This window comes from Pseudophryne corroboree, chromosome 7 (genome assembly GCF_028390025.1).
Source record: "Pseudophryne corroboree isolate aPseCor3 chromosome 7, aPseCor3.hap2, whole genome shotgun sequence".
NCBI lineage: Eukaryota > Metazoa > Chordata > Amphibia > Anura > Myobatrachidae > Pseudophryne > Pseudophryne corroboree.
In genome coordinates, this window is record NC_086450.1 from 445835208 (window position 1) to 445850222 (window position 15015).

At 46.2% G+C, this 15015-nt stretch overlaps 1 protein-coding gene across 2 annotated transcripts in view; it reads right to left on the reverse strand.

Moving 5' to 3' along the window:
• Positions 1–402: 402 nt before the first annotated feature.
• The window catches only part of LOC134945594 (deoxyribonuclease-1-like), a 34333-nt gene continuing 19720 nt past the window's right edge, over positions 403–15015 (reverse strand). For both annotated transcript variants that reach the window (XM_063934981.1, XM_063934980.1), the window contains 6 exons: positions 14908–14994; positions 12465–12580; positions 11228–11340; positions 10338–10492; positions 8892–8988; positions 403–2214 (listed from right to left, as the gene is read on the reverse strand). In XM_063934981.1, the coding sequence (XP_063791051.1) occupies positions 2161–2214; positions 8892–8988; positions 10338–10492; positions 11228–11340; positions 12465–12580; positions 14908–14994 (622 nt within the window). In that variant the 3' untranslated portion in view covers positions 403–2160. The remainder of the gene's footprint in view (positions 2215–8891; positions 8989–10337; positions 10493–11227; positions 11341–12464; positions 12581–14907; positions 14995–15015) is intronic.

The following is a 15015-nucleotide window of genomic DNA, read 5'->3' on the forward strand; positions in this document are numbered from 1 at the left end:
ATGCGTCATCGCTTGGAGAGTAATAAATTGATTTGAACTTTATTTCCATCCAATCAGCTCCTAACTGCCATGCTACAGGCTGTGTAGGAGCTGATTGGCTGGTACTTTTTTCTCGCTCAGTTTTCTCACCCTCCAAGCGATGATGAATCTATCTGTTTGTGTGGTAACTCCCAACTCTCTCTAAATGGGGAGAGGAACGCCACGATTTAGAGCCTTCCCCCCCCCCCCCCCAAATAGGGACTGTCCTGCTGGAATTGGGATGTATTGTGTGCATTCTGCTGATCCTGCTATTGTAGCCGTTGAGTAAGAGGTGCAGCTCCTGAGAAGTGCTGGAATACTGCACTGACCATGGCGCAGCTTGCAGAATAAATATAAAACACATTACACAGGGACAGCTGCCATTACCATCGTTATATTTAATTGTATACCATTGTTTTTCTTTTAAAATAAATTTTTTCACAGTAATTCATTAAAAACATTGGACATTATTATTTATTACCAGTTTCTTATATAGCGCAGCATATTTCGTTGCACTTTACAATTGGAACAACCGTAATAGAACAGAACTGGGTACAGACAGACATAGAGGTAGGAAGACATGAATCAAACGACAAATATATAGCGTATTAACACGATCCACTATGTTTTTCACATAGACCGTTTTTTAACGCCGTATGAAGTGCCAACTTTATTTCACAATATTGTACAAGTTCCGTAGACGTGTTCTATATCTCAGTGCACTGTGTGACCATCACAGAGAGGTCTGTATAAATACATTACTGTACCATATAAGTTAATGCTATATACTACAGCTACCAGCGCAGGGGGTCTTACAAGCAACGCTACCCCGTCACAGACTAGTTACAGCAGCGGAGTCCTTTTCTCACAAACGTCCTCACCCGTAGTAAATATTTCTGATAATACATGTGTGACGTATGTAATACGCCCTTTTTCACGGAGACATAATTTATTTTTTCCCAATTATCCATTTTCCTGATTAAGTGGCTATATACAAGTATAGCATAGTAGAAATTTCATTTAAGCTAGGCACACAACAGACAGATAATAGGATCCACATCCAATTTCCTGTAAACACAACACAATTAACATTCCTGTCTGAACGATTGTGTTGATGCCTGTAAATGTGGTTTTGTCCGGCCAGTCGTGTACACGTCGCATTTGTGGCACGATGTCGGCTCAACGTGGCCGCACTCCCGATGACGGGAGCCGATCCACCTGGCTTGTGATTGGCCATCAGCCTCGGGTGGTGAGTACACACTGGTGGTCATTCCGAGTTGTTCGCTCTGTAATTTTTTTCACATCGCAGCGATTTTCCGCTTATTGCGCATGCGCAATGTTCGCACTGCGACTGCGCCAAGTAAATTTGCTATGAAGCCAAATACCAATTATTTTACTCACGGCATTACAAGGTTTTTTCTTCGTTCTGGTGATCGTAATGTGATTGACAGGAAGTGGGTGTTTCTGGGCGGAAACTGTCCGTTTTATGGGAGTGTGTGAAAAAACGCTACCGTTTCTGGGAAAAACACGGGAGTGGCTGGAGAAACGGCGGAGTGTCTGGGCGAACGCTGGGTGTGTTTGTGATGTCAAACCAGGAACGACAAGCACTGAACTGATCGCACTGGAAGAGTAAGTCTCGAGCTACTCAGAAACTGCAAAGAAATTTCTATTCGCAATTTTGAGAACCTTTCGTTCGCAATTTTGCTAAGCTAAGATTCACTCCCAGTAGGCGGCGGCTTAGCGTGTGCAATGCTGCTAAAAGCAGCTTGCGAGCGAACAACTCGGAATGAGGGCCACTGTGCAGTAATCGTCCGACCAGCTAAGAATAGTCTGATCAGTCCGGGTATTGCACAGTGGGCAGCTAGCTTTAGATGGGCGGAATAATGACGTATAGATGGAGCCATGATCATCTTGGCTTCTCTGCTGCGCCTAGGCGCACCAAGGTTTATTAGCATAAGCCTTTCATCTATTGTTCTCAGCTGCTATACAATACAGAGAGAACAATACATAAAGGGATTAAGTCTGATTGCCCTGGCTCAATTAATCCTATTAAAGGCCAAGATAAAGATGGCTCCATCTGTAGGCTGTCCATAGCTGATGTACAAATGTTACTCCTGCAATACACAGTGACAATGCCCCCACTTACACCATCATCATCTCAAGCTCCACAGGGTAGTGGTCACTCACAGCCAAAGCCTGCAAACAAAAAAAACAATAGCATGTACATTATAGGTAGCGTCTGTAACGAGAACAGCGATGCTAACAAATGATACAGTTCTGAGTAAAGGTTGTAAATGGCTGCGGTAAACTATGGGGGAGATGTATCAAAGCTTGGAGAGAGATAAGTACCATTCAGCCCCTGTTGGTTTACAGCAGGGATGGGGAACCTTCGGCCCTCCAGCTGATGTTGAACTACACATCCCAGCATGACCTGCAACAGTTTTAGCATGGCCAAATAGCAAAACTGTAGCAAGGCATGCTGGTATGTATAGTTCAACAACAGCTGGAGGGCCAACGGTTCCCGACCCCTGATTTACAGGCTGTGTTTGAAAAATGACAGTTAGGAGCTGATTGTTTGGCACTTTCTCTCCAAGCTTTGATACATATGCCCCTGTCTGTTATGTATTCCCTGTAGCAGACAAGTACAGACAAATGTGTTTTTTTCTGCTTTGCGGATTATGGGGGAGATTTATCAAAGTACGGAGAAGGAAAAAGTGGAAATAGATACAGTATCAACCAATCAGCTCTCAACTGTCATTTTTCAAGCACTTTATCTCTCTCAACTTTATCACTCTCCAAGGCTTAGTACATCACTCGTATATAGGTCTATTCATGAAGCAGTGAAAAGTGTGGGGAAGTGAGCCAGTGCAAAGTTGGCTAATGTAGTAGCGGCCGCAAACCGGATTTCTCTTACGTCCTAGAGTATGCTGGGGACTCCGTAAGGACTATGGGGTATAGACGGGCTCCGCAGGAGACATGGGCACTCTAAAGACTTTAAATGGGTGTGCATGGGCTCCTCCCTCTATGCCCCTCCTCCAGACCTCAGTTCGATCCTGTGCCCAGAGGAGACTGGGTGCATTACAGGGGAGCTCTACTGAGTTTCTCTGAAAAAAGTTTTTCGTTAGGTTTTTTATTTTCAGGGAGCACTGCTGGCAACAGGCTCCCTGCATCGTGGGATTGAGGAGAGAGAAGCAGACCTACTTAAATGATAGACTGCTTCTTATGCTACTGGACACCATTAGCTCCAGAGGGTCAGAACGCAGGTCTCACCCTCGCCGTTCGTCCCGGAGCCGCGCCGCCGTCCTCCTCACAGAGCCGGAAGATAGAAGCCGGGTTAGTATGAGAAGAAAGAAGACTTGAAAGGCGGCAGAAGACTTCAGATCTTCAATGAGGTACCTGCGCGCCATTGCTCCCACATTCACACACACACTGGCGGCACTGTATGGGTGCAGGGCGCAGGGGGGGGCGCCCTGGGCAGCAATTATGAAACCTCTAGGGACACTGGCATAGATATATACTGCGGAGGCAGTATATTACAAAAACCCCCGCCAGTATAAAGATTTGAGCGGGACCAAAGCCCGCCGTTGAGGGGGCGGAGCTTGATCCCTCAGCACTAACCAGCGCCATTTTCTCCACAGCTCGCTGCAGAGAAGCTGGCTCCCCGGACTCTCCCCTGCTGAACACGGTTACATAGGGCAAAAAAGAGGGGAGGGGGGGGGCACATTTATTTGGCGCAGTGAGTATATTTCTATAAAAGCGCTGTACTGACTGGGATTTTATTCCAGTGTCCGGTGGCGCTGGGTGTGTGCTGGCATACTCTCTCTCTGTCTCTCCAAAGGGCCTTATTGGGGGACTGTCTCCATATAGATATATATCCCTGAGTGTGTGGGGGTGTCGGTACGTGTGTGTCAGCATGTCTGAAGCGGAAGGCTCATCTAATGAGGAGGTAGAGCAGATGATTGTGGTGTCTCCGTCGGCGACGCCGACACCTGATTGGTTGGATATGTGGAATGTTTTAAATGCAAATGTGTCTTTATTACATAAGAGAATGGACAAAGCAGAGTCCAGAGAAAAAACAGGGAGTCAATCCATGGCTTTGGCTGTATTACAGGGCCCTCCAGGGTCTCAGAAACGTCCCCTGTCCCAAGTAGCAGACACTGATACCGACACGGATTCTGACTCCAGTGTCGACTACGATGATGCGAGGTTACCCCCAAGGGTGGCCAAAAGTATTCATTATATGATTATTGCAATAAAAGATGTTTTGCATATCACAGAGGACCCCTCTGTCCCTGACACGAGGGTATGCATGCTTAAGGAAAAGAAACCTGAGGTAACCTTTCCCCCATCTCCTGAGCTGAATGCTTTATTTGAAAAGGCTTGGGAAACTCCAGACAAGAAACTGCAGATTCCCAAGAGAATTCTTATGGCGTATCCTTTCCCCGCACAAGACAGGTTACGGTGGGAATCCTCGCCCAGGGTGGACAAGGCTTTGACGGGCTTGTCCAAAAAGGTGGCGCTACCGTCTCCAGACACGGCAGCCCTCAAGGATACTGCTGATCGCAGACAGGAAACTACCTTAAAATCAATTTATGCACATACGGGTGCCTTGCTCAGACCGGCAATACCGTTGGCTTGGGTATGTAGCGCAGTAGCAGCATGGGCAGATAACTTGTCATCTGACATTGATACCCTAGATAGGGATAGCATTTTATTGACCTTGGGTCACATTAAAGACGCAGCCTTATATATGAGAGACGTTGGGCTGTTAGGTTCAAGAGCCAACGCCATGGCAATTTCTGCTAGGTGAGCCCTGTGGACCCGCCAATGGACGGGTGATGCCGACTCAAAGAGACATATGGAAGTTTTGCCTTACAAGGGTGAGGTTTTATTTGGGGAGGGTCTCGCGGACCTGGTTTCCACAGCTACCGCGGATAAATCTACTTTTTTACCTTATGTTCCCCCACAGCAAAAGAAAACACCACAATATCAGATGCAGTCCTTTCGGTCGCATAAGTGCAGAAGAGGTCGGGGCTATTCCTTCCTCGCCAGAGGTAAAGGTGGAGGGAAAAGAATGCCTGCTACGGCTAGTTCCCAGGAGCAGAAGTCCTCCCCGGCTTCTACTAAATCCACCGCATGATGCTGGGGCTCCACTGAGGGAGTCCGTGCCGGTGGGGGCACGTCTTCGACTCTTCAGCCAGGTCTGGGTTCAGTCAGACGTGGATCCTTGGGCAATGGAAATTGTATCCCAAGGCTACAAGCTGGAATTCGAAGAGGTGCCTCCTCGACGATTTTTCAAATCGGCTTTACCAGCTTCTCCCCCAGAGAGGGAAATAGTTTTAGCTGCAATTCAAAAACTGTGTCAACAGCAAGTGATTATCAAGGTTCCCCTAGTCTAACAGGGTAAGGGGTACTATTCAACCCTGTTTGTGGTCCCGAAACTGGATGGCTCGGTCAGACCCATTCTGAATCTAAAATCCCTAAACCTGTACTTGAAAAGGTTAAAATTCAAGATGGAATCGCTCCGGGCAGTTATCTCCAGCCTGGAAGGGGGGGATTTTATGGTGTCACTAGACATAAAGGATGCATACCTTCATGTCCCCATATATCCCCCTCATCAGGCGTACCTGAGATTCGCTGTACAGGACTGTCATTACCAGTTTCAGACGTTGCCGTTTGGGCTTTCCACGGCCCCGAGGATTTTCACCAAGGTAATGGCGAAAATGATGGTACTCCTGCGCAGGCAGGGAGTCACAATTATCCCGTACTTGGACGATCTCCTGATAAAAGCGAGATCGAGAGATCAATTGCTGAAAAGCGTGTCGCTCTCCCTGAGAGTGCTGCAGCAGCATGGCTGGATTCTAAATCTACCAAAGTCACAGTTGGTTCCAACGACTCGGCTATCTTTCTTAGGCATGATTCTGGACACGGAACAGAAGAGGGTTTTTCTCCCGATGGAAAAAGCCCAGGAACTCCAGAACATGGTCAGAGACCTGTTAAAACCGAAAAGAGTGTCAGTCCATAAATGCACTCGAGTACTGGGAAAAATGGTGGCGACCTACGAGGCCATCCCCTTCGGCAGGTTCCATGCGAGTACGTTTCAGTGGGACCTTCTGGACAAGTGGTCGGGTCCCATCTACAAATACATTGGAAAATAAGCCTGTCCCCCAGGGCCAGGGTGTCTCTCCTGTGGTGGCTGCAGAGTGCTCACCTTCTCGGGGGTCGCAGGTTCGGCATTCAAGACTGGGTTCTGGTGACCACGGACGCGAACCTCCGAGGATGGGGAGCAGTCACACAAGGAAGAAATTTTCAGGGACTATGGTCAAGCCAGGAGGCTTGTCTACACATCAACGTACTGGAATTGAGGGCCATATACAACGGGCTACGACAAGCGGAGAATCTTCTTCGCGACCTACCGGTCCTGATACAGCCGTGGCTCATGTAAACCGCCAAGGCGGGACAAGGAGCAGAGTGGCAATGGTGGAAGCCACCAGGATTCTTCGCTGGGCGGAAAATCACGTAAGCGCTCTGTCAGCAGTCTTCATTCCGGGAGTGGACAACTCGGAAGCAGACTTCCTCAGCAGACACGATCTCCATCCAGGAGAGTGGGGACTTCATCAGGAAGTTTTTGCAGAGATAACAAGTCATTGGGGACTTCTTCAAATAGACATGATGGCGTCACGCCTCAACAAGAAGCCTCGGATGTATTGTGCCAGGTCAAGGGACCCTCAGGCAGTAGCGGTGGACGCCCTGGTGACACCGTGGGTGTTTCAGTCTGTCTATGTGTTCCCTCCTCTTCCGCTCATCTCAAAAATACTGAGAATCATAAGACGAAAAAGAGTGCAGACAATACTCATTGTTCCAGATTGGCCTCGAAGGGCCTGGTATTCAGATCTTCAGGAAATGCTCACAGAAGATCCGTGGCCTCTTTCTCTCAGGGAAGACCTGTTGCAGCAGGGGCCCTGCGTGTTCCAAGACTTACCGCGGTTACGTTTGACGGCATGGCGGTTGAACACCACATCCTAGCGGGTAAAGGTATTCCGGAGGAAGTCATCCCTACTCTGATTAAGGCTAGGAAGGAGGTGACGGCGAAACATTATCACCGTATCTGGAGGAAGTATGTATCTTGGTGTGAAGCCAAGAATGCTCCTACGGAAGATTTCCATCTGGGCTGTTTTCTCCACTTTCTACAGACAGGAGTGGATATGGGCCTAAAGTTAGGCTCCATTAAGGTACAGATTTCGGCCCTATCAATTTTCTTTCAGAAGGAATTGGCTTCTCTCCCAGAAGTCCAGACTTTTGTAAAGGGAGTGCTGCATATCCAGCCTCCTTTTGTGGCACCATAGGACCTTAACTTAGTGTTACAGTTCCTAAAATCTCACTGGTTTGAGCCTCTTCAAACAGTTGAATTCAAATTTCTCACTTGGAAGGTGGTCATGTTGTTGGCCTTGGCATCTGCAAGGCGGGTGGCCGAATTGGCGGCTTTGTCTCACAAGAGCCCCTATCTGATTTTCCATGTGGATAGAGCAGAATTGAGGACGCGTCCTCAATTTTTGCCTAAGGTGGTTTCATCTTTTCATATGAACCAACCTATTGTGGTGCCTGTGGCTACGGGTGACTTGGAGGATTCCAAGTCCCTTGATGTAGTCAGGGCCTTAAAAATTTATGTAGCCAGGACGGCTCGGGATAGGAAAACAGAGGCACTGTTTGTCCTGTATGCAGCCAACAAGGTTGGCGCTCCTGCTTCTAAACAGACTATTGCTCGCTGGATCTGTAACACGATTCAGCAGGCTCATTCTACGGCTGGATTGCCGTTACCAGATTCGGTAAAGGCCCATTCCACTGGGAAGGTGGGCTCTTCTTGGGCGACTGCCCAAGGCGTTTCGGCATTACAGCTTTGCCGAGCGGAGACTTGGTCAGGGTCAAACACTTTTGCTAAATTCTACAAGTTTGATACCTTGGCTGAGGATGACCTCATGTTTGCTCAATAGGTGCTGCAGAGTCATCCGCACTCTCCCGCCCGGTCTGGAGCTTTGGTATAATCCCCATGGTCCTTACGGAGTCCCCAGCATCCTCTAGGACGTAAGAGAAAATAAGATTTTAAACCTACCAGTAAATCTTTTTCTCCTAGTCCGTAGAGGATGCTGGGCGCCCGTCCCAGTGCGGACTAAATTCTGCAAGACTTGTATATAGTTGTTGCTTATATAAGGGTTATGTTACAGTTTTAATAAGTCTCTGGCTGATGCTGTTTTGTTTCATACTGTTAACTGGTTCGTATGTTCCAAGTTGTACGGTGTCGATGGTGTGGGCTGGTATGTATCTCGCCCTTAGATTAACAAAAATCCTTTCCTCGTACTGTCCGTCTCCTCTGGGCACAGTTCTCTAACTGAGGTCTGGAGGAGGGGCATAGAGGGAGGAGCCAGTGCACACCCATCTAAAGTCTTAGAGTGCCCATGTCTCCTGCGGATCCTGTCTATACCCCGTGGTCCTTACGGAGTCCCCAGCATCTTCTACGGACTAGGAGAAAAAGATTTACCGGTAGGTTTAAAATCTTATTTTTATGGACACTTTCAGCTGTAAAGTAGAGCGCCCAATAAAGTCGGATCCAGATGTTTTGCCCATGTTAAGTATACAACTCGGCCAATGTCATGGAGTCCAATATTGAAAGTCGGACACAAAACAGCTCTAAAACTCTCAAAGAAATTAGAGGTGTTTTTTTGGCAATTATAAATACACCTTTTAAGCACTTCTGCAATAAATAAACACGTTTCAAGCAAGGTCCATCCACCTCCGCGGAGTTCTACGCAGCCGCTGCAGTATATTTGTGATCTGTATATGAAGTTATTAATGGTTTTAGTAATATGTTGACTTACCAGTTCTTGAGACAGTTTGTACTGTTCATTAAAGTTGAATATCTTGGCTGAATCGGGAACTATAGCGTCATGCAGCTCAGCGCCACTGATGACAATTCTGAAGAAGAAAAAGAAGTTTATGTTATAAAGAGGCGACTTTGATTCCTTATTCTTTCCTCACTGGTTTGCAGTAATCTCCCATTAATGTCCTGGGGTGTTTCGATTGCGTTTCGCTGCCTTTAGGTTAGTAAGTGCCCCTCTGCTGGTGGTAGGTACTGCCTGGATGTTGCAAGGTAAGGAAATTACAGGTACCAGCAATCACTTTGTTCCACCCCTAGCCATGTGCACCTATTAAACTATTCCATTTGTGCAATGATCTCTTCCAGAAACACAGCAACATAATACACCAGGGGCCAAATGTAATAGAGTGAGAATTTCAAAAAGTCAGAGATTTGGTAAGGTTTTTCAGGGTTTTTTTTAAAGTGCCAATCATTTACACAGCAAGATCAACCTGGATTTGCAGTGTAAATGATTGTCACTGTAAAAAAATAAAAAAAAACTGAAAAACCTTACCAAATCTCTCACTTTCTTAAAGTCTCACTCTATTACATTTGGCCCCAGATCTCCTCTATTATTTAAAAAAATTCAGGATTACAGGTGTTGAAACTCTATGATGCTAGTAAAACACCATTATACTAAACTCACTGAATTGATTACACTCATAACATAATGTACACAATGTTTACCTTGCTATTGCTTTCAGTAAATATGAATAAATATATTAATAGCAGAAGGATGACTTTTAAGAGTGACATATTTCTATAGTGCTGTTGTCTGAGCAGGGCACGTCATATACCAAATTAAAGGTCTTGGTCTGTAGATTTGCAGTAAAAATATTGGCGTTGTGATTGGTTGCTTCGTTATGTGGCAATACGTCCACCTGCTATTTACAATGCATCACCATTGTGCACTGGAAAATGTGACAGTGAACTCTCCCTGTGCACCTGCTGGGTGACTAGGAACATGTGACCTGCTGGCTGGTCTGGAAACTGTGACAGTTATTTGCAGCCACAGACTAAGCAGGGATTTTTTGAAATTCGACTCCTAAGGGGGTGTAAATGGGTCAAATGTTCCGCCCAGTTGAAACCGGTCACATCATCTTGTATGCATTAATTGTTTAACAATTCTAAAGAAGCATCTTTGTAAGGTGAATAATCCTTATTTATGGACTGATTACACTCCTATAGTTATGGAAATCAAAAATATAGTTTGCTCAAGCAGCAGCCTGAGGTTATATGAGTTTATAATGTATGCCCTGTTTACTTCTCCCAGTGTATAAAGATGAAGAGGTGACAGCGAGAAGAATGTCCCCCTTAATTATCCGATGACACCTTCATTGTTCTATTTATTGTTATCTGAGCATCTTGTCCCCACATCTGCGTGCAGAGTCCGTCTTCTGCCAGTTACCTGTCGTATGGACAGAACGTTTTTCCTACAGTCGTGTCAACGTCGTGAGGGATCAGCCATGTGAAGTCTTCGCTGCTGTGCAGGCGGATGTTGTCCCAGTCAGACTCACTGACGTAGCTGCAGCCGGCATTGAAGTCTCCCAGAAATATAATATTCTATGAAAAAAACAGAATACATAGTGGCATAAGTTTCTCTATAGGGGGAGATGTATCAAGACTTGGGGAGAGATAAAGTACCAGTCAATCAACTTCTAACTGCCCTGTTGCAGGCTGTATTTGAGAAATGACAGAAGCTGATTGTTTGGTATTTTATCTCTTTCCACTTTATCTCTCTCCAAAGTTTGATACCTCTCTCCCCCTGGGGAACAAGTTCAACCTGAGACATTCATCAATGGAACGTAGAATTGGAAAGCTGGAGCAGTAAGGTGGGTTTGAGGTAAGAATTTATATATTTATTCATTTACTTATATAGGGCCTGCATATTCTGTTGCATTATAAAACAAGACTGGGTAATAACAGGCAGACAGAGAGGTAAGAGGGCCCTGCTCGCCAGCTTACAGTGTGTGCAGGCTGGGGGTCATTATTCATTTTGTATGTAGGTACAGTAACTTCCATTCTGCTACTTTGCCTTGTGTTACACAGGTGAGCTACGGAAGGGGCTGGGGAAGGGAGTAGGCTAAGTGGGGTGGCGAGTCCGGGCTTGGCTATGGGACCATGTGCTTCACTTTAGACGGGAGATCAAGGGCGCAACACATTTGAATTCCGCCCATTGTGTCATTTATGTGCACATAAACAGGAGGCACGTAACACATCATCTCAGCCCTGCACTCCATGAAGAGCCAGACAGTATACTATAACTCCTCCCTACTCCAGGATGGGCCCAGTACTTACATCGGTCTGCCACCTGTCACACACATCCACATAGACGTCGTACAGAGCATCTATCTCCCGGACCGCATCCTTGGGTGCAGAATGTAACGGGACCAGGACAATGTTTCCAATAACTGTGGAAATGAATAATATAATATAGAGGCAGACTACTTCATATACACTACTACCAGCATTTGTGTAAGTAATTATCTAACGCTGCCAGCCTTCATATGTCTAGTGTACTGTACCTAATATTTGTTGAACTATATGTTGACTATTTGCAATAGTAATAGCAGATTAATAGTATCCAATGCATACCCAGTGGAGTGGTTTATTGAGCAGTAGTGTGTTTGTACAGCCGTACTCACATACACCGAGGATCAGACTGGGGAGGAGAACATATAGAGCCCCGACCAGTGATGTGTGAGGATTGTGGTGCCTACAAAAGTGGTAGCAGTGTGGCTTTGTAGCATCAGGACTGCGTATATTGCAGGGTGTCTGGCAGCTAAGTGGAACACGTCTGTGTCCACTGTGGCACTCTATCACAGTTTCAAGATGGCGCCACTCATGCACAGAATACCAAAATATAGTATCATGGAAAACCACAGGTTAAAGTCATATGGGACCTGTACATCAAGGGACAATCGGGAATTCCCGTTCTCCCGATGACTGGGTTGGAGGATCGGGGAAATCCAACATGTTAGAAAGACCTGATTCACAGATTCCGATCAAAAAGTTATTGGGATCCACGAGCTGGAAGTTTTAACATGCAGTTTTTCCCGATTCGCGGATCGGCATTGGGGCATCGTCCGGCTGATGTATTGGCCAGCATTACGTATAGAGTAAAACAAGAGTAAAACAATATAATACGCAGTGCAGTAACGACAAGATACATATAGAGAAGACACCTGAAAGATAATGAAAGCACTCTACCTAGAATTGTTAACAATGATCCCCCTATACTATACTAGTGTGCAAGAGGGGATCTTAGCAATATAGCCTTGTCTGCCTATTTTTCATGACAAATGTAAGTATTATCTTTGTATTACTTGTATCATGCATTGTTGACATTGCTTGTTCAGTTTTATTATACTTCAGAGCTAATTAAGAATTTAACATAAAAGCACTTTACCTATGACCTCGTGTCATACACAGTAACAGATCTGATTTTTAATGGTCTTATCGTTTACATTAGACGGTACATTATCTGTTGTAATGTAATTTACACTATGGTATGATATGGCATTACATTACTGACCTGTCCCTGGAGCGTTAAACATGACCACGAATGGTTCCCTGCTGAAGGTGTCTTCTCCAGTGTACATGTTGTGATCGTGGTAATGATAGGAGTCTTGGACGCTCACCTTGTCATTCCTGTGGGGTTTAAGTGAACACAGCGCGTTAGGGTCTCTGAGCACATTGCTGCTTGGGGCAGGGTAGTTCCATTTTACCCTGAAGCCAGAAGTGGCCATTTTGGATTAGGTATAGTTGGGCAAACTGTGAGGGTAGAGCCTGGCACCAGGTCAGGTCACAGTCTAGGTGGATTGGAGACAAGAGTCATACTACAACTCTTTCAATGGTTTATATACTTCATGCACACATAAATGTACCGTGAAAAGTATATAAATAAATTAGGAGTTGTGTCCTTAGCTTTCTAGAACCTTTGCTGTCTCGGACTGGGAGTCTCAGCTAAGACGCTGGGGCCTCCAACTGTGAACAAATTTGTGGTGGTCCACTAGTGCATGCCCAGAATACGTTCCCGACGCACCTGCGTTTAGCTAACCACTCCGCCGTTACCTCCCCCAAACACCGACTACCAGTCACTAAGTTTGAAAAATAAATCTTCTCTGTGCGCACCGCCGCTAATGTTGGTCATACATTAGAACGACTTGCAAATGAGCGATGCCGCTAACGACTTCCCTAGAACTCCCCGGCAGCTCTCCGGCAGTCCCAGATTCATGATGTAGTGCATACACATGAGATAGATCTTTAAGATCTTGCTAAAAATCCGAGGAGTGGCCACGAACATCCAGGAGCATCCTGTCGTTGACGATAGCTTCAGATCTTACGTGCAGCAGGTAAAATCTGAAGAAAGGACCCGCGGGTCTGCACATCGGGTCGTTATCGTTTGTGAAAACAGCATGATTTATCGTTCCGATGCATCAAAATCGTGCGATCGTCCCTAAAATCGTTCTAATGTATGGCCAGCTTAAGTCATCGCCATGCGTGTACAGTAGCAAAACAGGCTTCACCATTGAAAACTGATATTCACAACCATCCATGTATCCCACCCGCTGTTGAGGCTTTGCCATGCGGTGCCGGGATTGTGGCGGTTGCCGCCATTGCTTGCTTTTTTAAATATATGTGTCTTCCCCAAAGTTGCATGAAATGCCCGATATTCGTAGAGCGGCCGATGGTTTTCAACAGCACATGTGTCTAAGTAGCTAAATAGTTGCACAGCACCTGCGTCCCAAAGTGTAAGTGTACCGAGTCGCAGGACCAATTGAGACACACGGTCCCGGATATGTACTGGGCAGTGCTTGCCAGCAGCGGAGTCACTAGGGGGGGAGGTGTGGACTGCATTCGGGTGTCACCCTGGGGTGACATCATAATGCCAGCTCTTCCTCAGTGACTTAGAGTCGGGTACTGCACTGTGACACTGTCCGCCACACCCACCCCATCACTGAGGAGGAGCCGGCAATGCAGTAGGAGTCTCCGTAATCAGGCAAGCATCTCCAGGAATGTTGGCCACACCCTCAAAGTGATGTAAAGGAGGGGGAGGAGTTGCAAAGCCACGCCCCTTATCACAAACCCACGCCTCTTTCCTGGTGCGCATACTGTCTTGCAGCACCAGGTGTCACCAGGCTCAGGGATGCTGCTGACTGGGAGGTGGCTTTTCAGACACACGGAACGATCTTCACGATTTGTCGTTCCAATTTGACAAATAGTGACAATATTGTTCTAGTGTGAGTGTGCACGGCCTTAATATCAGTCCCGTGTGCTTTACATAGTCTGTCACCTACGGAGACATGCTCACGTGACTACAACACACCTTGACACCTAATCATCAATTATCCTAGTGTTAATTCATACAGGAGCCACGTGTAATCCATTAGGGGACACACGCCATGTGAACGCGTCATTAATCTGAGGCCAGCGACCTGTATGCTCTTCAGGTTACAACTGAATACAGTCAGCTCTCTCCAATACAGTAAGTGGTCTGGGAAATCTGCCAAATTCAATACTGATACATTATATATGTCATCTTTTGTCATCTACTAGGCTGGCTTCCAGCACTGCAACACTAACAGAGATACTTAGACAACACAGAATCAAATCACATAGCTCATACATTCAGGAAGGAAAAGTAATTACTGTCAAAGAGTTTTCTTAGGGCCAGGGGCAGGTGTCGTAACAGAACAGTTCTGTTACTTCAGTTAGGGGTCTATTTATGAAGCAGTGAAAAGTGTGGAGAAGTGAGCCCGTGGAGAAGTTGCCCATGACAACCAATCAGCTGCTCCGTACACATATGCAAGGGGAAGCACATGTACATCTGTGCTTCCCCTTGCACATTGGGAAGCACAGGTGTACACCAGGGATGGGCTTTGTAGGGTCTTAGTCAGAGCCAGGCCCACCGTGTACTATGCCATACGGAAGTCCAGCTTGTTTTGCTCAGACAAGTGTATACAGAGAGATCTCACCTGTACACAAACAGGTAACGCTCTTTATAAGAGTCTCTTCCTAAAGGGTCGCTGACCTCATAGGAATATCTGGGTTGAGGATGTTTTCTGTGAATCAAAAGAAATTTT